This window comes from Gekko japonicus, unplaced genomic scaffold, assembly GCF_001447785.1.
Source record: "Gekko japonicus isolate JY-2015 unplaced genomic scaffold, Gekko_japonicus_V1.1 scaffold1311, whole genome shotgun sequence".
Lineage (NCBI taxonomy): Eukaryota > Metazoa > Chordata > Lepidosauria > Squamata > Gekkonidae > Gekko > Gekko japonicus.
The window spans coordinates 323,343-347,488 of record NW_015168086.1 but is presented as its reverse complement, the minus strand read 5'-3'; the positions used below and the strand labels follow the sequence as shown (position 1 = coordinate 347,488).

Below are 24,146 nucleotides of genomic sequence, written 5' to 3'. Positions count from 1 at the left end.
AGCAGTGGCAGCACAGACAGGGAAGCCTCGCTGGGCCCGGCGGCAGTGGCCGTGCAGCTTGGGAGCCCAGCTGAGCCCAGAAGGAGCCACCCTGACCCGGCCCAGCAGCGGAGGTCAGCAACTACCCTGGAGGAGGCCTTTCCAATGGGGGGGATTCTCCCTGTGAGTCTCCCCCCCCGCCCCAAACTCTAAGGAGGGGAAAGTGGGGAATCGTGAGTATCGTGGGTCCCCATTTGTATACATACATTTCATACATCATGCATCGTATATATGAAAGCTTTAAATATGTCGAGATACTGTAACTGTACTACTAAGAATTACTTTAGCCAGGTAGTGAATTCCCCTTCATTTTTTTTAAAAAAATACTCTGTCTTGGAGGGGGAGGCTTTGTTAAGAAAACAGCAAGGATTATGAGTTGCCCTTTGCGGATGCTGCTGCTAGACCCCCGAGCCCTTCTAGAATGTATGCAGCTGCAATGAATCACTCTGTCTTTGTTATTCCCAGGAGGAAAGAGTGTTCAGGATTTACTGCAGCCCATTAGGTTACCTCTGCCTCTCTAGCCGAACACCCACATTTTGACATCACACAGACAACGATAAGCATCACTGACGCAAGCCCTGGCAAGATCAAATCTAAAGGCCACCGCGGCTGAAACAAAGGCACGCTGCGCTGACGTCGGAACCGACTCATCCGGCACCGGATTCTGCAAGTCAATCATCCTTGAGGCCAAGAATAGTTGTTCTCCGCTTGCTTTTACATAACAGCAGAAGCTCGGATATTTTATTTTCAGCTATCGGTAACCACGGTTATTACCAGGGATTGCCAGAAATAACATCTATAACGCACAAGCAGACTCTGTTAGCCTTTGCAAACGCGATGGGTAATTTGACACAGTCAAGTGATAAAGGCTTGGAAGGGGGTACAGAGAGGAATTCATCTGCAGTTACATTTCCTAGTGTCAGACTCAGGTGGGTAGCTGTGTTGGTCTGAAGCAGCAGAAAAAAGTTTGAGTCCGGGGGCACCTTTAAGACTAAGAGAGTTTTATTCAAGGTATAAGCTTTCGTGTGCAGGCACGTTGCAGGGGGGATGGTCGATCGTCTAAGGAGAAATCATAGAGACCTTGAGGACAAGGACTGGGACCCCCCACACACACTGGTGGCCAGGTAACACCTGGCAACCCTAATTGTAGAAAGCTCTATGGACATTTTAAACAGCAGACCACAGCGATTCAGAAACATGGTGAAGGGGTAGAAAACAGAAGAAAGCCGTTTCCCTCAAAAGCGGCTCAACCACGCTTTGCTAACCCAACGCAAACGAGTTTGTATGAATAGTTAAATAAATTTCACTAGCAGCCAGTTACTAAAATGGACCGGTCTGAAATGACAGGGGGAAAAAACCCATTAGCAACCAGTTACTAAAACGGAACACAAAGACAGTTTGAAAAGGTTTTATGTTGGGAGATGAAGAAGAGGATTTCATTATAATATACGGTCCTTAATTTCATTTTAATGATACCATTCTTTGGATGGAAGAATGAAACTGGCTCCTCTAATTAATGAGAAGCTCATTTCGCAAAGCATTCACCATTAATAGTCTCAGTAGTACCTGTTCATAAGCCGTATTTTTTTTTTAAAAAAACACACCTTGAAATTAAAACCTTTCTAAAGATCTTTCTCCTGAAAGAAAGCCACTAAATATCTTCTCCCTTCCTAGCCCATGCAGTGGATAAGGTTGACAGCTCCAGTCTGGGAAACACCTGGAGATTTTGGGGGTGGAACCTGAGGAGGGCAAAGTTTGGGGATGGGAGGGACATCTTTCTCCCCCCCCCCCATTCAATTTTTATTGAAAATGCATTTATACAACAACAGTAAACGTAAACTTGGTAACGATATATAAATAACAGTACAGTTTGCATCAGATCTGCATAGAAGTCAGAAATATAACTTTATATTGTACAACTGAGTGCAGAAAAATGCTTTAAAATGATTTCTGTCTCAATTAGCAAAGAGTTCAATATCGGCATTGGATCTGAACGTTCTTACTTATTATGGAAGTAACAGAGAGATGTAGACAGGCTTCCAATTTACTATGATATGTTACCAATTAAATATACGTATATTCCGGTGCTTAATATAAAGAAAAATATATGGACGGCATGAGATATGCCGTGGCGATCAGATAAGGAAGACAGTTTGGAAAGAGTAAGTGAAAGGATGGAGAATTGAGCCCCATATCCACTGTTGTAATTGGTACCACTCTTGAGATATGAATTCATTCTGAGAGAGAAAGTCTAGGTTTTTTTTGTTAGTAACATAATCCATATGGTATTGATCCCACCGTTTGCGAAACCACACCTTTAAGGACGGAGGTTTGGCTTCCTGCCAACATGAGGCAATCACTGTTTTTGCCGGAATAAGCGTGGTGTCAATAATTGGTTTATAGTGATGTGTGTCCAGATGTTCAGGCCAGTAGTCACAGAATAAGGTTTCCAGTTGCACGGAATAAGCGTGGTGTCAATAATTGGTTTATAGTGATGTGTGTCCAGATGTTCAGGCCAGTAGTCTCAGAATAAGGTTTCCAGTTGCACGGAAACTTCGATATCTGTAATTTTGTTGATGTGGTGTGACATTTCCTCCCCAAAAGTTCTAATTTTATCACGGCACCACCAGCAGTGGGCAAATGGACTCCCTTGCTGACAGCGATGGGAGGGACATCCATGGGGTGTAATGCCCAGGGGTCATTTCGTAGAAAAAGAGGTGCAGGAGCTCATTAGCATAACTTATTTGCATGTGCCACACCCCCTGACCTCACCGGAAGTGTGTCAGAAGGCAACGCCCACCGCTCGGGCTCTACTGGACGGTTTTGGATTGCTAGCTATTGGGTGGGGGGGACGTGCAGATCTGTCCTCGCAGAGGAGGGAGAGCTTGTACCTGAATAAAACTTGGTCTTAAAGACGCCACTGGACTGTTTTGGGTTTGGGGGCTCTGCAACTTACTTGGCTGCTCCTTGCTTTGACTGAGGGCTGCTGGGAGCAGGCTTGCTGCATGTGCCCACCCCATGGGCTCTTTACTGCCGGAGCTCCGCTCCTGTGCACTCCTGCAGGAAATGACCCCTGGTAATGCCATACAGTCTACCTTCCAAAGTGGCCATTTTCTCTGGATGAACCGATAGCTGTCACCTGGAGATTAGTTGTAATCCCAGGAAATCTCCAGCTACCTCTTGGGAGGTTTGGTAAGCAACAAACTACAACTGTGATATAATAACTATGTCTTTGTATCATCAATACTCAACAATGTCTTATTTATTAAGTCGCATCTTAATACAGTATTCGGCAGCGAGCTGGGAGTCTCTATAACGAATAACAATGGAATATTAAAACCTGGATAAATCACTGTAAGTAAGAGCAGAACACTAAAACAGTTGGGGAGGCTTCTAAAGAACTGCACATTTTAATAAGGATGTTGTGCTGTAGCTATGCGGGATCTGCCTGGATGAAGCATTGAGCCGTCCTGTTGTGGAAACCGCAGGAGGTGCTATGCAAAACTGTAACACGGAAAAGGAAAAAAGAAAAGAAACGGACCACAAAATAGAACTGTTTGCATTGATGTATTTGTTGGCATGTATTCATTCCTGCCAACCTAGCAGTTTGAAAGCAAGAAATTGCAAGTAGATAAATAGGTACCACTTCAGTGGGAAGGTAACAGTGTTCCGTGCGCCTTGGTGTTTAGTCATGCCGGCCACAGGACCACGGAAACGTCTTCGGACAGTGCTGGCTCTTTGGCCTTGAAACGGAGATGAGCACCGCAACCCTAGAGTCGGATTCGACTGGCTTTTGAGCAAGGGAACCTTTACCTTTTATTCATCCTTAGAAGTCTGACGGAATGTTTGTAAATAGAAAGTAGCCGTATCAATTCTTCAAATTATTCTGGTGTCAAAGATTCCATTTATCAGGATGTGTGTCTCTTCCATCAAAAGTAGTGATAATTTGAAGAATTGATACGGCTACCATCTATGGCCTATTACACAAACTTGTAGCAATTGCAAAAGCACATATGTAAACAACATCTGGTCATACACACACACACACATATATATATATATATATATATATTTACATACATACACATAAAAATTTTTATGTGTGTATTTCTGGATGTGTGTCATTGCAATATAAAAAATATTGACTACTGAGGAAGGCCCGAAGGGGCCAAAACACGTATGGTCCTTAGGTCAGAAAGTTTTACCCATCAACTGTATTTGTATAATAACTAACTTGGTTGTATAAGCCTTTTATGTTTGAGACTATTTTTTTAACCGCAGTATGTTTTAGCTATGTGCCGGCCACATGACCACGGAAACGTCTTCGGACAGCGCTGGCTCTTCGGCTTTGAAACGGAGATGAGCACCGCAACCCGAGAGTCGGACTCGACTGGCTTTCGAGCGAGGGAACCTTTACCTTTACTTGACACCTTAATAAACATTTGTATTTTTATATAATATAGTTGTTAGCTTGACCCTCTTAGTTCGCACCTCAATTTGCAAGGCCTGAGCAAGGCTGTTACTGATAGGAGGATTTGGAGGACATCAACTCATAAGGTTGCTGTAAGTCAGAAGCGACTTAACAGCACTTCAAACACACACATGCACATGCCAAAAATCAGGGGCCAGTGGAAGCAGAGGGGAGTAGAGACATGACACTGAAGAAAGCCTATGGAAAAAATCTCATCACGTACCTAAGAAGAGGAAGTTGTAATAGGGTCATTCTCCGCCTTCAACTACCTAGCAGATGGATTAAGGTCAACTATTGCTCATGTCCTGCCAGGGCTGGCCCCAGCTTATTTTGCACCCTAGGCAAGGATCCCTTCTGGCGCCCCCCATGCGCCGCCCCCTCCCCCGTGCATCGCCCCCTGTGCTGGTAAGGGCTGTCGCCCTCCCTCGGGTGCTGCTGCTGCCACCGGCCAGAGGATTTCTGCCGACTGACCCATTTTGCCCGGCTGCTGCCTCGCCCAACCGCCCAGCGCCTTTCCCGGCTCTTGCCGGTGGAGCCTCCCATTGGCTGGCAGGTCGCAGGAATGGGCCACGCTGGGTAGAGGGGCTTTTGGCGGGGGGGCAGATGCAGTTTGGCGCCCCTAAGGGCCAGCCCGCTCTAGGCAAACGCCTAGTTCGCCTAGTGAGTGGCCCGGCCCTGTGTCCTGCCTCTAGATTGTCGAATCCTTTGTATGTTTCATGAAGTTACTGGCTCTCCTTCCTCCCCCTCATTCCTTCTACAGGCCCACTTGAAAAAGCAGTTCGAAAAACTATGCTGAAGTCTTCAGATACGTCACTTCTGTGCTATTTTTAGGGGGAAAGGGCAGCTGCTACTGGCAAATGTTCATGCCCCCCCCCCCAAAGTACCATCTGCCCAATTTGGAAACCATTGTTTTACGGCAGAACAAGAGCATGGCTTTCTTTCCCCCCCCTTCCCCTCTCTGAAGCTGCGACCGAAACGAAAACTAATTTTAAAACACGGAAGAATTTGACGCATTCTAATTTGCATATTTTCCTCATTTGATTATGAATGCAGGCATTTCCTTTCAGGGCAGAATCCATACATATCACAGCTATTCTTATGTCAAATAATATTGAATAGCACGGCAACTCGTGCCTGTTAGAAAGTGTGTTCAGGAGGAGTCATCTTACTCATCGCACTACAGAGGATTCTTGAATGGATGATGGGTACCATTCATTCCTGCAAGCGGATCTCATTCATTCCAAGCCTGGTTTCTGAATCACTCTAATGCATGAAATTACTCATCTCTCACATAATAAACCTTCACAAAACAGCAGCACCTCCTGAGAAAAACTGCCACATAAGAATTTTTCTTCTGCTGCTTTTATCCCAGTTTGACAAAACGACAAATAAGCATCCTGAGGGGAGTGCGAAATGTTTCCTTCACGTTCATAAGCCACAGATCACCAGTGCTTGATGCATACCTAGGATAGCTTTCTTACCAATATATATATTAAAGATGTTGCACGCAGGCAGGCAGGGACGGACGGACGGACGGACAGACAGACAGACATATATCACAATTAAACTCTGCAAAGTGCCTGAAACATCTTGAAGTTGAAGTGGATCGCAATGGGCCAACATCAAAAGTCGATCATGGATGACCACCAGAAAGACAAGCTCTCCACGCTGCAAGTGACCACTTTTGTAGATGACAAAGGGTCGCCCCTGTTGTCATTGACCGAAGTGCCTTTTCAGCCTCTCCCTTTATTGGATTTTAGAGTCGACTCCATGGAACAAGGACCTGTTCCCCCCCTTTTTTTTTTACCTTCAAGTCACAGCCAACTGGTGGCGACCCTGCAGGGTTTTCAAGGCAAGAGACGTTCAGAAGTGGCTTGCCTTTGCCTGCCTCTGCGTAGCAACCCTGGGCTTCCTCTGTGGTCTCCCACCCAACCACAGCTGACCCTGCTTACTTTCCGAGATCGGATGAGATCGGGCTAGCCTGGGCTATCCAGGTCAGGGTTTCTTTGTTTATACTCAGGCCTCTTTTTGTAGAAAAAGCCCAACAGGAACTCATTAGCATAATAGGCCACACCCAACAGCAGAAACTCATTAGCATATTAGGCCACACCCCTGACAGCACAGCTCATTAGCACATTAGGCCGCACCCCCATGTTACCAGAAGTGTGGTCATCCAGCCACACCCACCTTTTGCTTCTTATTCTGTTTACCTTGTTTGTTGTCCAAACCCAGGGCCTTTTTTTGTAGCAGGGACTCCTTTGCATGTTAGGCCACACACCCCTAACGTAGCCAATCCTAATGGGTTTCTGCTGTTGGGTGTGGCCTATTATGCTAATGAGTTCCTGCTGGGTGTGGCCAACTTGGGAGCCAGCCGGAACTCCATTCCTGTGCGTTCCTGCCCCAAAATAGCCCTGTTTATACTACTCTACCAAGCTCTGTGTACAGCTATGAAATCATCCAAGGGTGTTCACAGAAATCATTCTCGGAAGGGGTCTATTAATTATAACTTCAGGTTACCTGACTGTTAGCAATCTTTATCATTACAATCCACTATGTACCATTACATGAAACACCAATTTTGGTCATTGTGGAGAGGGGGAAGTGCCCCCCCTGCCTCTCTGTGGACACCCATGATATCATCACCTTATTATGCAACAGTATCCTGTGCTTGGTATAGTTGGGCTGCGATCACACACACTGAATAACCAACTTTCAATCCCCTTTTAATGCACTTTCCAAGGGTGCTTTCACGCATTTATTTATTTATTTCATTTCATTTATACCCCGCCCTCCCCGCAAGCGGGCTCAGGGCGGCTTACATAGGCACAACCGTGCAATAAAATACAAGATTAAAACAATTAAGGCACCAAAGTGCGATAAAAACAAAACAGGTTAAACATGCTAAATAATAAAACAGGTTAAACAATAAAACATGCTAAATAATAAAACGGGTTAAACACATGCTAAATAATGTCGTTTCAATCCACGTCAGCGACTGTCATAGATGCAACGAACATGAGGTTGAGCAAACTTCAGAGGACGGTGGAAGACCGGAGGGCCTGGCGTGATCTGGTCCATGGGGTCACGAAGAGTCGGACTCGACTGTGCGACTGAACAACAACAACAGCGACCGTTTGCAAGTAGATTCTGTCATTTCACACAGTAAAATCCAGCTGCAAAGTCCTTCGAACGTGGATTGAAAGTGTGTTATTTAGTGTGTGTGAAAGCGCCCTTCAACTGGATTTTACTGGGTGAACTGGCAAAATCCAATTCAAAACTGCACTGAAAGTGGATTGAAAGTGGGTTATTTAGTGTGTGTGAAAGCGCCCTTCAACTGGATTTTACTGGGTGAACTGGCAAAATCCAATTCAAAACTGCACTGAAAGTGGATTGAAAGTGGGTTATTTAGTGTGTGTGAAAGCGCCCTTCAACTGGATTTTACTGGGTGAACTGGCAAAATCCAATTCAAAACTGCACTGAAAGTGGATTGAAAGTGGGTTATTTAGTGTGTGTGAAAGCGCCCTTCAACTGGATTTTACTGGGTGAACTGGCAAAATCCAATTCAAAACTGCACTGAAAGTGGATTGAAAGTGGGTTATTTAGTGTGTGTGAAAGCGCCCTTCAACTGGATTTTACTGGGTGAACTGGCAAAATCCAATTCAAAACTGCACTGAAAGAGGATTGAAAGTGGATTATGTAGTGTGTGTGATCGCAGCCATAGAGTGGGATAATGATCACTGATTGGTCCATAAGGGTGAAATCTGTCCCCGAGTTCTATCTATGAACCTAAGGGAAGGACCCAGGGATGGGGGGGAGGGTGTCTTAGCAGAAGTAAAGGGGAGAAGAACACAATTTATGGCCAGGGTCCAGCCTACCTGAGGGACCGCCTTGCCCCACATGTTCCCCCAAGAGCACTACGGTCGAGGGGCCAAAATTTGTTGGTCAGCCCAGGCCCCAAGGACGCCAAATTAGCTGTGACCAGGGCCAGGGCTTTTTCAGTGGCGGCTCCTACCTGGTGGAACGAGCTCCCGGGGGAGATCCGGGCCCTGTGGGACCTCGTGCAGTTCCACAGGGCCTGCAAGACGGAGCTCTTCCGCCAGGCCTTTGAGTAGGAGCCGCCGCCCCATTATACCACCACCGTCAAGGTATCTTAAAGGATGCATCGACGAGGCCCGAGGAAGAACTTGGAAACTGTAGAAGATCTGATAAGCCGTCGCCATTGGGCACGTACACTGGAACTGTGGTGATACCATCTTGGAATTAGGATCCTAGTAATTGGATTGAGTACTGTGGTTTTAGTGTTGGATGTTTTTACTATGTTTTTACTATGTTTTTACCTATGGCAAGGCTAACGACCTTGCCTCTGTTAGCCGCCCTGAGCCCTCTGGGGAAGGTGGGATATAAATGTGAAAAATAAATAAATTTAGGAAACAGTGGAGCCCTAACCTGGATTAGCCCAGGCTAGCCTGATGTCATCCAGTTTTGAAAGCTAAGCAAGGTCAGGCCTGGTTAGCCCTTGGATGGGAGACCGCCGCGGAAGTCCGGGGTTGCTACGCAGAGACAGGCAACAGCAAACGACCTCTGTTCATCTTGCAAACCCTATGGGGTGCCACTACGTCAGCTGCAACCCAATGGCAAAGAACAACAAACATTGCAAGGGAGACCTGGTTTGAATTGGTCACATTTATGTCCTGCTTTTCCTTTGCTGTACGGAGAGCTGGGTCTAGTAGACAGGGGTGGGGTTGGGGTTGAAAGAGAATGACTTGGCCATGGCCATACAATGAACAACATGGCAGATCAGGAATGTAAACCCAGTTCCCCTTGGCTCAGGTACAGTACGTTCGGTGCCATCCTAAGAAGGGTTATATCCAGGGCTATTTTTGGGCAGGAACGCACAGGAATGGAGTTCCGGCTGGCTCCCAAGTTGGCCACGGCCAGCAGGAACTCATTAGCATAATAGGCCACACCCAACAGCAGAAACCCATTAGGATGGGCTACATTAGGGGTGTGTGGCCTAACATGCAAAGGAGTTCCTGCTACAAAAAAGCCCTGGGTTTTGACAACAAACAAGGTAAACAGAATAAGAAGCAAAAGGTGGGTGTGGCTGGATGAGCACACTTCTGGTAACATGGGGGTGAGGCCTAATATGCTAATGAGGTCCCGCTGGACTTTTTCTACAAAAAAAGCCCTGGTTATATCCTTCTAACCCTGTTGACTTCAGTGGAATTAGGTAAAGGTAAAGGTTTCCCTTGCTCGAAAGCCAGCCGAATCCGACTCTAGGGGTGCGGTGCTCATCTCCGTTTCCAAGCCGAAGAGCCAGCGTTGTCCAAGGACATTTCTGTGGTCGTGTGGCCAGCATGAATAGATGCCGAGGCGCACGGAATGCTGTTACCTTCCCACTGAAGTGGTACCTATTTATCTACTTGCAATTTCTTGCTTTTGAACTGCTTGGTTGGCAGGAGCTGGGACCAGAGATGGGAGCACACTCCGTCTTGCGGCACTCGGGTCTCGAACTGCTGAACTACCGACCTTCCAAGCATAAATCTGCTTAGGGACTGTATTGATTACCTGTGATCTCACCCCACTTCCGCAGGGAAGATCTATCAGCAGATTTGAGACACAGCTGGAGCTTTCCTATTTCTCTCTTGTGGAATGGACACTGGGATCCCATCACGCATCCCAAATCCTGCAGTTCTTCTCATCTAGGATGCCATCCCTGTTCAAGGGACGCACATGACTACAGCCTACAACTGATTCAAAACCTACAACAAGTGGCAAAGCCAACACTTTGTAGCTCTAAATTGTGGTGTAGTTTGGTGTCGTGGTTAAGTGCGCGGACTCTAATCTGGGAGAACCGGGTTTGATCCCCCACTCCTCCACTTGCACTTGGCTGGATGACCTTGGGTAAGCCGTAGTTCTGATAAGAGGCGGTTATTGAAAAAGAGCAGTTTGTGTCAGAGCTCTCTCAGCCCCACCTACCTCACAGGGTGTCTGTTGTGGGGAGGGGAAGGGAAAGGAGTTTGTAAGCTGCTCTGAGACACCTTTGGGTAGTGAAGGGCGGGGTGTAAATCCAATCTCCTCTCCTCCCTCCTCCTCCTAAATCCAAATTGTGCCCCAAGAAGAGGTTAATTCCTTTCTTTCAAAAAATTAAATAAGACAACTTTATGCCTTTCAACGAAAACCCAAATATGCTGCCTTTTTTTTGGTCTTTGGGTTGCAGCCGACTTACAGCAACCCCTAAAGGGGAGAAGAAGGAGGAGGAGGAGGAGGAGGAGGAGATTGGATTTATACCCCGCCTTTCACTACCCAAAGGAAAGGAGTCTCAGAGCAGCTTACAAACTCCTTTCCCTTCTCCTCCCCACAACAGACACCCTGTGAGGTGGGTGGGGCTGAGAGAGCTCTGACAGAAACTGCTCTTTTTCAAGAACAGCTGTGCCAGAACTATGGCTTGCCCAAGGTCATCCAGTTGGCTGCATGTGGAGGAGTGGGGAATCAAACCCGGTTCTCCCAGATTAGAGTCTATGCACTTAATCACTACACCAAACTGGCTCTCAGTAGTAGGGGTGCCAGACCCCTGGTGGAGGCAGGGGTTCCCCGCAGCCAGGCCCTATCCCCCAGCTGCTGATCGGCTGGCTGGTGGGGGGCTTATCTAGAGAAAGACCCAAGCTTTGTTTTTGGTATCACACAGGAAGTGATGTCATCACACCAGCCGCATCCAAGCAGTGCTCTGGTATTAGGGCAAAAACTCTATGGTAGAAGCTAGTTTTACCATATAGTTTTTGCCCAAATATCAGAACGTCACCTGGATATCACTGGTGTGATGACACCACTTCCTTTGCTATGCTGGCAATAAGACAATCCTTCCTTTTTTGGATGGGTTAGCAGTGCTGATGGATAAGGTATGTCTTGAGAAACTACTGACTGATGAAAGTCCAGCTATTACTAAGGTGACAACTAAGTCCTGTGCCCAAATGATCAAAGTGCGCAGCAAACAATAGACCTGTTCAGTAGGAATTCTCCTTCCCTGTTTTGATTTTATATTTTTAGAATAAGAGATGATATTGTTTATTTCTGAAATATTATGATGGGTATAGTTTATCTATGAAATAACCAGTTGCTTAACTGAATTCAAAGACATTATCTGTTCTGTTATTTCTGTTCTATAACTATTATTATTTCAGTTCAAATTTCTGTTCTATTACAACTGCGTGTTTAGTTATACCAGGAGTCCCCAACCTTCTTGAGCCTGTGAGCACCTTTGGATACAAGGTGATGGGGACAGGAGGCGGGGTCAACCACAAAATGGCCGCCACAAGTGCTTCAGGCAACCACAAAATGTCAGAGAGTGAGGTCATGTATAACTATAACACTAACTCTTCAACATTTCAGGCAGAAGCTCTGTTTAACAGGATGCCTTTTGAAATGAACATACTGTTTTAAAATATTTCCTTAGGTATGCGCAGCTTACCTTCAGTCACAGAGCGAAGATCCTTGTGCTGTGGTCAGAGCAGCTGCCAAAGCAACGTTTTTAAAGATCTGCACAGTCAATCAGATCTCCAGTGGCCAATCAGAAGCTCCGCTGGACAAAAGCCCCATCTGGCCCCGCCAACTTTCCAAAAATGCTTGGCAGGCACCAGGAAAGGACTCAGTGGGCATCATGGCACCCGTGGTCACCATGTTGGGTAGCTGTGGCAGAAATTTGGGTTTAGGTGGAGACCTGAGAATTTCTGTCTTCCTCATCATGTTCTCTAAAGCTGCTGTGGCCTATGCATTAGCTCGGATAGACTTTGGTCCTGTCCCAGAGATCACTGCAGTGCTGTTCTGCTTTCTTTGCTGTAACTCTGGCATCTGGCAAAGTGGGGCCTTGGAGATTGTTTTCATTCTTGGTGACAGCATGTTCCATCCCCAAGACTAAACTTCCATGGATTAAGGTCAGGCATGTCTCCGGCACTATCTAGGGATGCTTGACATGTCCCAATAAACCAAGGTCGGTAATGGCTTGAGGGGCTTTTTAGGGGAGAGGGTCTGCTTACTGTATCACGTATCATTCTTCATTGACACCCACATTAGCAATGCATAGTAATAAAAAAGTATAAAAGGGGGTAAAATTAGTGGGAAGGGGCTGGCTTTCTGACCAGGCTGCTTTGGCCTTTCCGTCTGGCAGCCCAAAGACCTCTGATAAAGATGTAAGCTATATTGTTATCTGCTCTGAGCACAGAACATTTCCCCCCCCTTTTTCTGTGTTGTCTAGTTGAAGAACCAATAAAGTAGGCTTTAGCACAAGGTTTTGTCTGTGCCTTTTGCCCACGGGGCTGGTCCCTCGCTGGTCTGCATCCGGGCCAGAAATCCAGAAAATCTTTTCCCTAACAGGACCCTTGAGTCATACAAGTCCCATTGTATTGTTTTGTATATTGGAAAGTTTTGACCTAAAGCCATTAGCTTGCATTGTCTTGCAAGTTATATTCCAAATTCAGCCCCACAGAACTCACACAGGCAGAGGTTATACTAGTAAAGTAAAAGGTCAAGGTTTCCCTTGCTCGAAAGCCAGTCGAATCTGACTCTAGAGCGCGGTGCTCATCTCTGTTTCCAAGTTGAAGAGCCAGCGCTGTCCGAAGACATTTCCGTGGTCCCTCTGTCATGCGGCACTTGGGTCTCGGACTGCTGAACTACAGACCTTCTAGTCTGCAGTTCAGCGTCTTAACCTCTAAGCCACCGCAGCCTCATACTACCAAATGTTTAATCCCCCCTCCCCCGGCGGCTTGTTTTCCCTGTCAAATAGCCGCACATACTACCAGGGTTCGATCGTCAAATGTTTTTGAGTCCACACGGATTATGGGACAACTGTCACCAAACAATTCCACAATGTCATGGGAAGTATTCCTGTGCTCGTTCACAAGGAGGTTGAGTTCAAGATAACCAACAGTTAGCTTAACGGGAATTAACGAATGCACTGTAGATAAGGAGGCACTGCATCACTAAAGATGTGCCATGTAGATTAAAATGTGCAACGCAGATAGATCAAGATGGGTAGCCGTGTTACTCTGTCTGTGGCAACAGAAAAGAGCGAGAGTCCAGTCTGTAGCAGTAGGAAAGGAGCTGCGGTGGCTCAAGTGGTTAAGACGCTGAACTGCAGGCTGTGGAAGGTCGGTAGTTCAGCAGTTCAAGACCCGAGCGTGCTGCATGACGGCGTGAGCTCCCATCTCTAGTTCCAGCTCCTGCCAACCCAGCCGTTCGAAAGCAAGAAATTGCAAGTAGATAAATAGGTACCACTTTGGTGGGAAGGTAACAGCGTTCCGTGCGCCTTGGTGTTTAGTCATGCCGGCCACATGACCACGGAAACGTCTTCGGACAGCGCTGGCTCTTCGGCTTTGAAACGGAGATGAGCACCGCAACCCTAGAGTCGGATTCGACTGGCTTTCGAGCAAGGGAACCTTTACCTTTACCTTTAGCAGTAGGAAAGAGTGAGAGTCCAGCAGGACCTGAAAGACTAACAAAATTTGTGGCAGGGGAGAAGCTTTCGTGAGTCACCGCTCACTTCTTCAGATACATCTCACTCCTTCAGAACAATGGCATGTCACTCTTCTCTACTGACAGGTGTCTATGAGAGCCTCTTCACACATGAGGCTGAAATTGGCTCTGTCCTAGCGGAAACATGAAATCTGCGGAGGCTGCAAGGGTGTTTCTCTTCCAAAACTTCCCCCATGCTTAAGAAACATTGGTGTCTGTGCAAAAAGCATGAGAGAGACTCAAATGCCTTTCTCCCTGTCAGGCATGGGAATAAAGGAGGGGTGTGTGTTGAAGACTGATGGTTCATGCAATGCTCTGGCTAAGCTTTGAAGAAGATTATGATGAGGAGGAGGATATTGGATTTATACCCTGCCCTTCACTTGGGAGTCTCAGAGCAGCTTACCATCTCCTCTCCCCTTTTCTCCCCACAACAGAAACCCTGTGAGGTAGGTGGGGCTGAGAGAGCTCTCTGAAGAACTGCTCGTGAGAGAACAGCTCTGAAAGGACTTGTGACTGACCCAAGGTCACACCAGCAGCTGCATGTGGAGGAGTGGGGAATCAAACCCGGTTCTCCCAGATTAGAGTCTGCTACTAACCACTACACCAAACTGGCTCTCAAAAACGAGAATAGTACAAACCTCTTTCCTGACAACAACACCACTGCTTAATTATGCATTCAAATTACCTTGGTATATGAAAAGGTTAAAAAAAATTTCATGTTTATCTGTAAGATAAAAAGACTGTACCTGTAATGCACTGAAATTGTCCATCTTCTCTTCTTATTGTAAACGCTTCTCCTGGATTCACTTGGACCAGAATAACCTTCAAAATGATTAAAGTTTAGAATTAGATACCATATATTCAACATGATTTTTTCCCCTTCTCAATTAACAAAAAGGATCTCTCTCAGTCTCTCTCAGACTTCACACCAGAACCTTGGTGTTGGAATATGCAAGGTCTATAGTGCATCCAGAAGAAGAAGAGGAGGAGGAGGAGGAGGAGGAGGAGGAGGAGGAGGAGATTGGATTTATACCCCGCCCTTCACTACCCAAAGGTGTCTCAGAGTGGCTTACAAACTCCTTTCCCTTCCCCTCCCCACAACAGACACCATGTGAGGTAGGTGGGGCTGAGAGAGCTCTTGACAGAAACTGCTCTTTTTCAAGAACAGCTCTTAACAGAACTACGGCCTGAAGATCACCCTACAGGGGGACAGTTAGCATAGGTAGATTAGGGACTGGCCACAGTTTCCAGTTGTGTCCTTCCTGTCTCCTGATTGGCTCTTCTGCAGACTTCCTGCTCCTGCAGAGCTTCCTTCCTGTTGTTGTTCCTCCTTCAGCAGTTAGGCTAAACATTTAAGGTTCTTCCTCCTCTCTGTGCTATAACAGTTTGGTCTTCTTTAATAAACCTACTGATTTTTCTCTAAACAGTCAGTGCTCCACTTCCTTTGTATATTTTAACTCTACCCACACTTGGGCTGCCTGCTCTTCAGAATTCCTTCAAGAGAAATGACTATGGAAAGCTTTAGTAGGGGAGCGACAGCCCCCTCCTTTCAAGGGCTTTAAATCAAGGCCCCCTTTGAAGGCAACTGTCCCAACAGAAGTGGAAGTCGTTTGGCAAAGGATACTTGGGAAAGATACTTGGAAAATCCTATCAGTTCTGTTGGCAAAGCTATGGAAGCCTACATCCAAGTCAAAACAGAGTTGCCTTCTTGGACTTTTACCTCCCTGGTGGTGGCTAAAATTCACATCTGTCCCAAATCAGGTTGGCCACCTCTAGGTAGAGCCCGAAAAACCTCCCAGAATGACAACTGATCTCTATAAAGAAATCAATCTCCCTAGAGAAAATAGCTCCTTTGGAAGGTGGACTCTGTGGCATTATATCCCACTAAGGTCCTTCCTCTCCGCCAACCGTGCCCTCCCCAAATCTCCAGGAGTTTCCCCAACCCGGAGTTGGCAACTCTACTCCCAAAGACTTGGCAAAACAAAAAACACCAAGTCACTTGAATTGCAGAGTAGGTACTTCCTTGTAGATCAGCAACTTCGTGCATTTTGTTTCAGAATTTGTATAAGTTGCTTCTTCCCGAGGCGTGTAAATTATGGTTGCCAGCCTCCATGGGGGCCCTGAAGATTTTCCACTTTTACAACCAGTGTTCCCTCTAAGCCGAGTTAGTGTGAGCTGGCTCACAGTTTTTTAGCCTCTGGCTCACACATTTTTATCTTAGCTCAGGAAGGATTGCTCCAGAGCAAACTAATTTATGCAGTAGCCAAATTGCTTGCTTGCAACTTTAATGCCAGTAGCTCACAAAGTAGAATTCTTGCTCACAAGACTCCACAGTTTAGAGGGAACATTGTTTACATGACCTCCAGCTCCCTGGAGAAAATGGCTGCTTTGAAGGGTGGACTGTATGTAGGGTTGCCAGGTCCCCGGCAGAGGGACGGAGCTTCCTTTCCGGGATCTTCTGGCGCGTCACCCGGGAGTGACATCATTGTGCCGGGGGGTGCTCTAGCATTCAGCCAGAAACTCTATGGTTTTTAGGCTGAGTGCTAGAGTGTCCCCTCCGGCAATGTGCCCAGCGCAGTGATGTCACCTCCGGGTGATGTCATCACAGAGATGCGTGGGAATGTCAGCCCTGCAAAACGGATGGATCTGGCCTAGCTAGGGTTGCCATTCTCCAGGGGAGTGGCTGGAGATCTGGGATTACAACTGGTCTCCAGGTAAAAGAGATCAATTCGTCTGGAGAAAATGACTACTTTGGAAGGTGGAATTTGTAGCATTGTACCCCACTGAGGTCTCTCCCTTCCCCAACCCCCCTTCCCCAAGCCACCACCACCCCTCAAAATCTCTAGGAATTTCACAGCTCAGAGCTGAGAACCCTAGGCCTAGCTGGTTTAGATCTAAGAGGTCATTTCATTCATCTTTCATTCCCCTCCCAAGATTAATGAGCAGGGCACCATCAGCTTGAATTAGCTACATTCTGAATGAACATCTCTACTAGGTGGTGGTGGTGGTGGTGGTGGTGGTGGTGGTGGTGGTGGTGGTGGTGGTGGTGGTGGTGGTGGTGGTGGTGGTGGTGGTGGTGGTGGTGGTGGTGGTGGTGGTGGTGGTGGTGGTGGTGGTGGTGGTGGTGGTGGTGGTGGTGGTGGTGGTGGTGGTGGTGGTGGTGGTGGTGGTGGTGGTGGTGGTGGTGGTGGTGGTGGTGGTGGTGGTGGTGGTGGTGATTGGATTTATACCCCTTTTCCCTTCCCCTCCCCACAACAGACACCCTGATTAACCACTACACCAAACTGGCTCTCAACAGGAACTATAATTCAAGAACAAGTAGGGGAAATGAGTACAGTAAAGGTAGGTAAAATAGGGTTGCCAGCTCTAGGTTGGGGAATACCTGGAGATTTTGGGGGTGGAGGCTGGAGAAGGTGTGGTTTGGGGAGGGGCGGGACCTCAGCTTGGTTCAATGCCACAGAGTCCACCCTCCAAAGCAGCCATTTTCTCCAGGGGAACTGACATCTGTTGTCAGGAAATCAACTGTAAAAGTGGCAACCTCACCTCCCGGTGACAGTATTTTTACCTCAGAAAATGAATGCCCACACTCTGTACACTGAAGAGATCCCCCCCACCCCGTATTCTGGTAGAGATAATTAAATGATTGGGATAGAAATCCCAAAAGACGCCCATTCTTGTTCATGACAAAAACTACCGACTGTGTTCTCATTCAGCTGAAAGGAGGGAGAAAGCACGTCTCAAAGTATAACTGTCAGTTTGTATTAAGACATCAGTGCCTTGGAAGGAAACCACCCCTATTCCAAGAGCAGGGATTCGAGAGACCGAACGCCGCAATTTCGTACTTAACATCATATGCCTGTGAGTCATGAAGGGAGCGTGCTCTCTCAATTCTCCCCGGAAGATGGGAAGGCTGCATAGTAATCAGCCTAGCCTTTTCCAGGCCGGGGGTTATCTGGAAAGAGCTGATTGTTTGGTCATTACAGAGGAGGCAGAGTGACACGAGTCGGGTGCCGGAGCTCTCGAGCTTTCCGAACTGTCTGAAATTGTTCTTGCTTGCCCTTGGATCAAACTATAGCTTTACGTTAATTTTACAGCTGAGTTGTTAAGCCCCCTAAAGTTTGCAGCTGGAGAGGCTGTTTCATCAATGGGGATATTTGCAGGTCACCCTTCCCCCCCCCCCAACACGTGGTCTCGGCATAGCAAATTCTGGTATCAGATTCTTACACTGAAATGTATGAATGCACTCGGGCCAATGTTGACCACCCGACGTCCTATAGATTCGTCATGAGACTCACTGCATTCAGATAGGATTGCATGAGGGATAATGCCAGATACTCTCTCCAAACTTCTCTGATAAAAACCAGGAGAATAAGGAAAGATCAAAACAACTGCAGTGTTGTAATGAGAACAAACTTAAAAGTATCTGCTTGGGATGCAGAAGGTCCCAGGTTCAATCCCCGGCATCTCCACTGAAAAGGATCAGACAGTAGGTGACGTGAAAGATCCTGAGATCCCGGAGAGCCTCGGCCAGTCTGAGTAGACAATACTGACCTTGATGGGCCAATGGTTTGATTCAATATAAGGCAGCTTCATGTGTGTTTATATGTGTTCAGGGTATTGTTTACGAAGGGAAACGGGGAGCTATCAAATGCATACGTTCTGAGCTTTACATCCACATTTTAAAGGAATCCAATTCTGCATAAGATTGTTAAAAAAAATAGCATTTTCTCCCGGGTTATTTCACTGCGTGCATACAGACTGCAACTTCGATATTTATCTAAGCATACAACTCCATTTCTTCTTTACTACAGTCAGTGGACAAAAGGGAGCAACAGCCAATAAAAAATCCGCAAATGGAAAAGAACGATGCCTTACCGAGACAGAACTCTGCAACCCTAGAGCACAGCTTTGTCTAAAAATGCTGCAAGCGTATAATTGGGACCTGCTGTTCATAAGAAGCAATTTGGGCGAAGTATGCCAGCTCAAATTAATTTGAAGATTAATTTCCCGAGCTACTGCTGATGTGGCTGACAGCTTCAACTCCTGAGAATCTCGAGACGATCAGCTAAAAACTGCTCATTTGGCACCCTAAACGGCTCTCTCTCTGATAAATGAAATGTAGCCACAATTAGTTTTCCCTCACATGCCAAATGCACACATTAAAAAACACACACACATAAATCGTAGCAAAACATACGCGAAACTCATGCATTCATTTCATTTATATTTTCCAGCCAATCTTGGCTCCTGAATGGAATGCAATCAAGTTGAGTGACTTGCTTCGTCTAGGAAACCCTTTCAAAAGACCTAGCGTTATACTCACCGTCGCCCGCATCCTTGAACGTCTCTCATTCAACTGGTGCTACCACAGTGACAAAGGGTAAGAGGAAGACTCAGCTGTCACCCACTCTGTATGTTCCAACCCGTTCCATTCACCAGACGCAGAGGCAATCTTCACGTTTATATGCAGAAAGTTGACCTCTTGCTATTTAGCAGCGAAATCTAAACTCAGATGCTCATAGCATGTCGTGGTATTCCTCCTCACAGCCACGCATCCATCCAGCATTTAGAGGCAGGATGCCGAAGGTACGATCAATTACCACTACAGCCAGCGATGCCTGCCTCAAGCATTTGCTTCCTACCAAATTAGCCAATGCACAGTGCGCTTCTTGAGGTACAGAATGTATTGTCACTATAGCAACTGGACCAACAAATAGCTGCGGCTACATCTGCTTCTAGATCACCTAATGTCAGGCGACAGAAGGCGAGGGTTTCGGAGAACAAAGCTTCCGAAGATATTCTACTTTAAAAGACAGGCTTCTTCCTCATTTTTTCCTCTCTGGTTTCGAGGCAGAGCCTTCTAGCCGGAACACATCCACTTCTGGCTTTAGCTGAGGATAGGGGAAGCGGTGGGTAGTGACAGTCTATTAGCTGATGGACTGTGTAGCAGAGAAATCCCTCGTCTCCAAGGACTTGGCCGTGTCCCTTTTTTTTCTGCATCGCCCCGCTCATTCAGCATTTCCGTTGAACTGTCTGGTTGTACGGTACTGAGCAAGGGTATTGAACGTACATTCTCTTGTCATTGCTTCCCAACTCTTCCTGAGAAGTAGAATTTGTATATTTTTGCCTGAAGCGCCGTCTTGTAGAATAATGAGCTTGGCTGCATATGCTGATTGCTAATTTAATTTTTTTTTTTTTTTTGGCTGGGTAGGGGAAAAAGAGTCGACGGCTGCTGAGGAAAATGAAAAATACGGGAAAAGAGACAGGAGGGACTGTTGGAATGAAAGAAGAGAGGGGAGATGACCATGAAAGGGAGAGATAAATATTAGTGCGGCTTATAGAATGGAGGCTGCTAACTTTTAAACTGGTTCCTCTAGATGTCCTTTTCATATCAGTTTGATCTGCAAGCAGTTTCCCGGCGATGTCATTTAGCTTCGTGCCGTGAAAAGCTCCGGCTGCCTGTTTCCTCTCGTAAACCCTCCATTAAAGAGACAAGACATCCTTTTTCCCCCAGTCCAGTGGACAATCTTATACAGAACCAGGAGAGAAAGTACGCACTGGGCTGTAAGGCAGGATGCGGAAGAACAATATGAAACGTGACACTGGAACAGAAGAAAAGAAAAATGGCACTGGAACGGAAGAACACAAAATAAAATTAGAGTCTGGTAGCTCCAGACAGACTGGCAACATTTCCCGGGGTATAAGCTTTCGTGAAATAAAGCTAACTCCATCAGATACAAGGAAGAAATGAAGGTCCATCAGCCCTTGTGTTCAAATCAGAAGGTGGGAGGGGTTACAAATAAGGTCGTCGGCCTCCAGGTGGGGCCTGGAGACCTTCTAGAATTACAACCAATCTCCAGACTACAGAGATCAGTTCCCCTGGAGAAAAATGGCTGCTTTGGAGGGTAGACTCTACGGCATTATACCCTCCTGACGTCCCTCCCCTTCCCAAACCCTGCCTGCAGGTTCCACCCCAAATCTCCAAAAATTTCTCTACCTAGAGTTGGCAACACTGAAGGCCAGGTGGAGTCAAGATGTAAAAACAGTAAAACACAATGAGCTTGCTTATAGCTAGGAGATGTGCATGCAGGTGGACACTGCAGAAAATTAGCATCTGTAAGAGCCTTGACCTGGATAGTCTGGGCGAAACCTGATCTTATCAGAAGCTAAGCAGGGTTGGCCTTGGTTAGTCCTTGGATGGGAGACCACCAAGGAAGTCCAGGGTTGCTGATTGTTAGAAATGAAGGGCTTTTGTGCTGTCTCTTAGCCTCAGACTTCAGAAGGGGACTATAATGAGTCAGAGAGATAGGTAGGCCAGGACACTGATCATCCTTCCCTTCTACTGCTCTGATACTATCCCTTTGATTTGTAGACTTCTACTCTCAGGGAATCTTCCTTCCTTCCTTCCTTCCTTCCTTCCTTCCTTCCTTCCTTCCTTCCTTCCTTCCTTCCTTCCTTCCTGCTTGACACCACCTCTCCACACTATGCTAGCTCTTCTCCATCTTGGCACCATGAGGACAGGACATGCTTCCTGCATCTCTATCCATCCTAGCTAGTTAGACTAGCATACTATCTCTACACTATCCTGTCTAGAATGGAGTTCCTTACAATAAAGGACTCATATCAGTTTTACAAAGGTAAAGAGGATCTGTATGCAACTTTGTTTCTTGTCAGCACACACAAACCAGTTAGACTGCTGCATTATGTGCCTTGAGCACTCTGCTAACCCAACTAATCCTTCAGTCTGACCATATCTCCCAGCAAGCAGTGCTTCCAACCCAGCTGTTTATAACCACTGCTGTATCACCAGAGGCCGGCATTTGAACTCCCAAACATCACCTCAGTGGAGTGCCTCTCCTTTTTCATGGGATAAAAACAGAGCTTCTTATTCTGCCCCAGGGGTCATTTCCTGCAGGAGCGCACAGGAGCGGAGCTCCGGCAGTAAAGAGCCCAGATGGGCGGGCACATGCAACAAGCCCCACCCCCTGCTCCCAGCAGCCCTCAGTCAGAGCAAGAAGCAGCCAGGTAAGTTGCAGAGCCCCCCCCCCAGCCCCCCGGTCCAAAACAGTCCAGTGGCACCTTTAAGACCATTTTATTCAGGCACAAGCTCTCCCTCCTCTGCGAGGACAGATCTGCACGTCCCCCCCCCCCAATAGCTAGCAATCCAAAACAGTCCAGTGGAGCCTGAGTGGTGGGTGTTGCCTTCTGACACACTTCCAGTGATGTCAGGGGGTGTGGCATATGCAAATGTCGTGCTAATGAGTTATGCTAATGAGCCCCTGCACCTCTTTTTCTACGAAATTACCCCTGTTCTGCCCTATGAAGACGCCTCATAGTCTAGCGCTCCCTATCACCATCTCTCCCATGCGTAGGGTTGCCAAATCCCTCACTGTCTCGACTGTGTAAGTGTGAATGGCCTGTATATTTTCTCCTACCCATCTGGAATTGTCAAGGAACAAGTGGATGGGCAGTGGATGGGAGGGGAGGGAATAAGCTACACCCATAAATGCGTTCCTTATTGTAACAAACGGAAACCAAATCCATAGGTAAGAAACGAATCGATCTGAGGGTAATAATTTATATTGCTGAAGGGAATTTTGAATCTGACTTTTTTGGGTACACTCCCTCCTATTTGCATGTAATGTTGCAGAAACAGGATTGTGGGGATGCCAGCCTCCAGGTGGGACCTGGGGATCTCCTGGAATTACAGCTCATCTCCAGGCTACAGAGGTCAGTTCCCCTGGAGAAGATGTTTTGGAGGGTGGACTCTATGGCACGGGTGTCGAACTCATTCGTTATGAGGGCCGGATCTGACACAAATGAGACCCTGTTGGGCCGGGCCATGTGTGTCATAAAATGTAATGCCAGGTAGCAGACATATAAACTTTATAAAGGACACAAACACAAAGGTTTTTTTTTTACTTAAAACAAAAACATGCTTAAAACGTTAGCACTCTTGCAATATTTTATTTAACAGTGTCTGATAACTGATACCCCTTGCTCTGAATTCTTGCATCAAAATGTCTGTGCTGTTGCAATCTTGAGTATGCTGTTCAGATGTGTATCTGTAAGCTGCAAACCTACGATGATGCAGCAGCAGCAGAACTGGAAGAAGAAGCAGAAGACAGCCAGTTCCACTACGGGTCTGATAGAAGCCCTCCGGGGGCCTGATCTGGCCCCCGGGCCACATGTTTGACACCCTTGCTCTATGGCATCACACCCCACTGAGATTGCTGTCTTCCCCAGGCTCCATCCCCACATCTCCAGGAGTTCCCCAAGCTGAAGCTGGCAACCTTACCCCCCACTAGTGACCGGGGGGAACCTGGAAACCCTAAGAATGAGTATGCAGATAGAAGGAGGAGGAGGAGGAGGAGGAGGAGATTGGATTTATACCCCGCCCTTCACTACCCGAAGGTGTCTCAGAGCCGCTTACAAACTCCTTCCCCTCCCCACAACAGACACCCTGTGAGGTAGGTGGGGCTGAGAGAGCTCTGAGGGGGCTGCTCTTGAGAGAACAGCTCTGAGAGAACTTGTGTCTGACCCAAGGTCACACCAGCAGCTGCATGTGGAGGACTAGGGAATCAAACCCAAACCCAATCAAACTCCCAGATTTGAGTCCGCAGTCCTAACCACTACACCAAGTCAGTCAGTAGAAGGCTGCAAGACTATTCCTAGTGAGGCATGAATTTAAGGAATGCCATAGTCGCCCAACTGTTGGTAAAAGTTCTGTAGGGGAAAACAGTATAATGAAGCACCCAGTACTTCTTTGACCCTTTTTTCATGCTCCTTTAGTGATTCATGTCCATCTCTCTGCAGATAGACAGTGTGGTGTAGTGGTTAGTGTGTCAAACTAGGACCTGGGAGACGAAGCTTTGAATCCCGGCCTTGCCATGTGCCTTTGGACCAGTCAGGCACTCTCAGCCTGATTTACCTCACGGGTTTGTTGCTGTGAGAATAAAATGAAGGAGAGGAGAATGATGTCAGCTGCCTTGAGTCCCCATTGGTGAGAAAGGTGAGGTGTGAGTGAAATAAATTAATATCTCACTTGTTCACTTATGGGTATGTGTAAGATTTTGCCAGCGAGAGTAAGAGCAGCTTAGGAGATAAAAGAGTCCGTTTCTCCCACTCT

General features: G+C 46.9%; 1 protein-coding gene across 1 annotated transcript in view; it reads right to left on the bottom strand.

The window, feature by feature from the left end:
- Positions 1 to 19,352, bottom strand: part of FNDC3A (fibronectin type III domain containing 3A) — a 103,209-nt gene extending 83,857 nt beyond the window's left edge. Inside the window, exons 1-2 of the mRNA XM_015414707.1 lie at positions 19,341 to 19,352; positions 14,764 to 14,839 (exon numbers count right to left, since the gene is read on the bottom strand). Coding sequence (XP_015270193.1) covers positions 14,764 to 14,839; positions 19,341 to 19,352 — 88 coding nt within the window. The remainder of the gene's footprint in view (positions 1 to 14,763; positions 14,840 to 19,340) is intronic.
- Between the last annotated feature and the right edge of the window lie 4,794 nt (positions 19,353 to 24,146).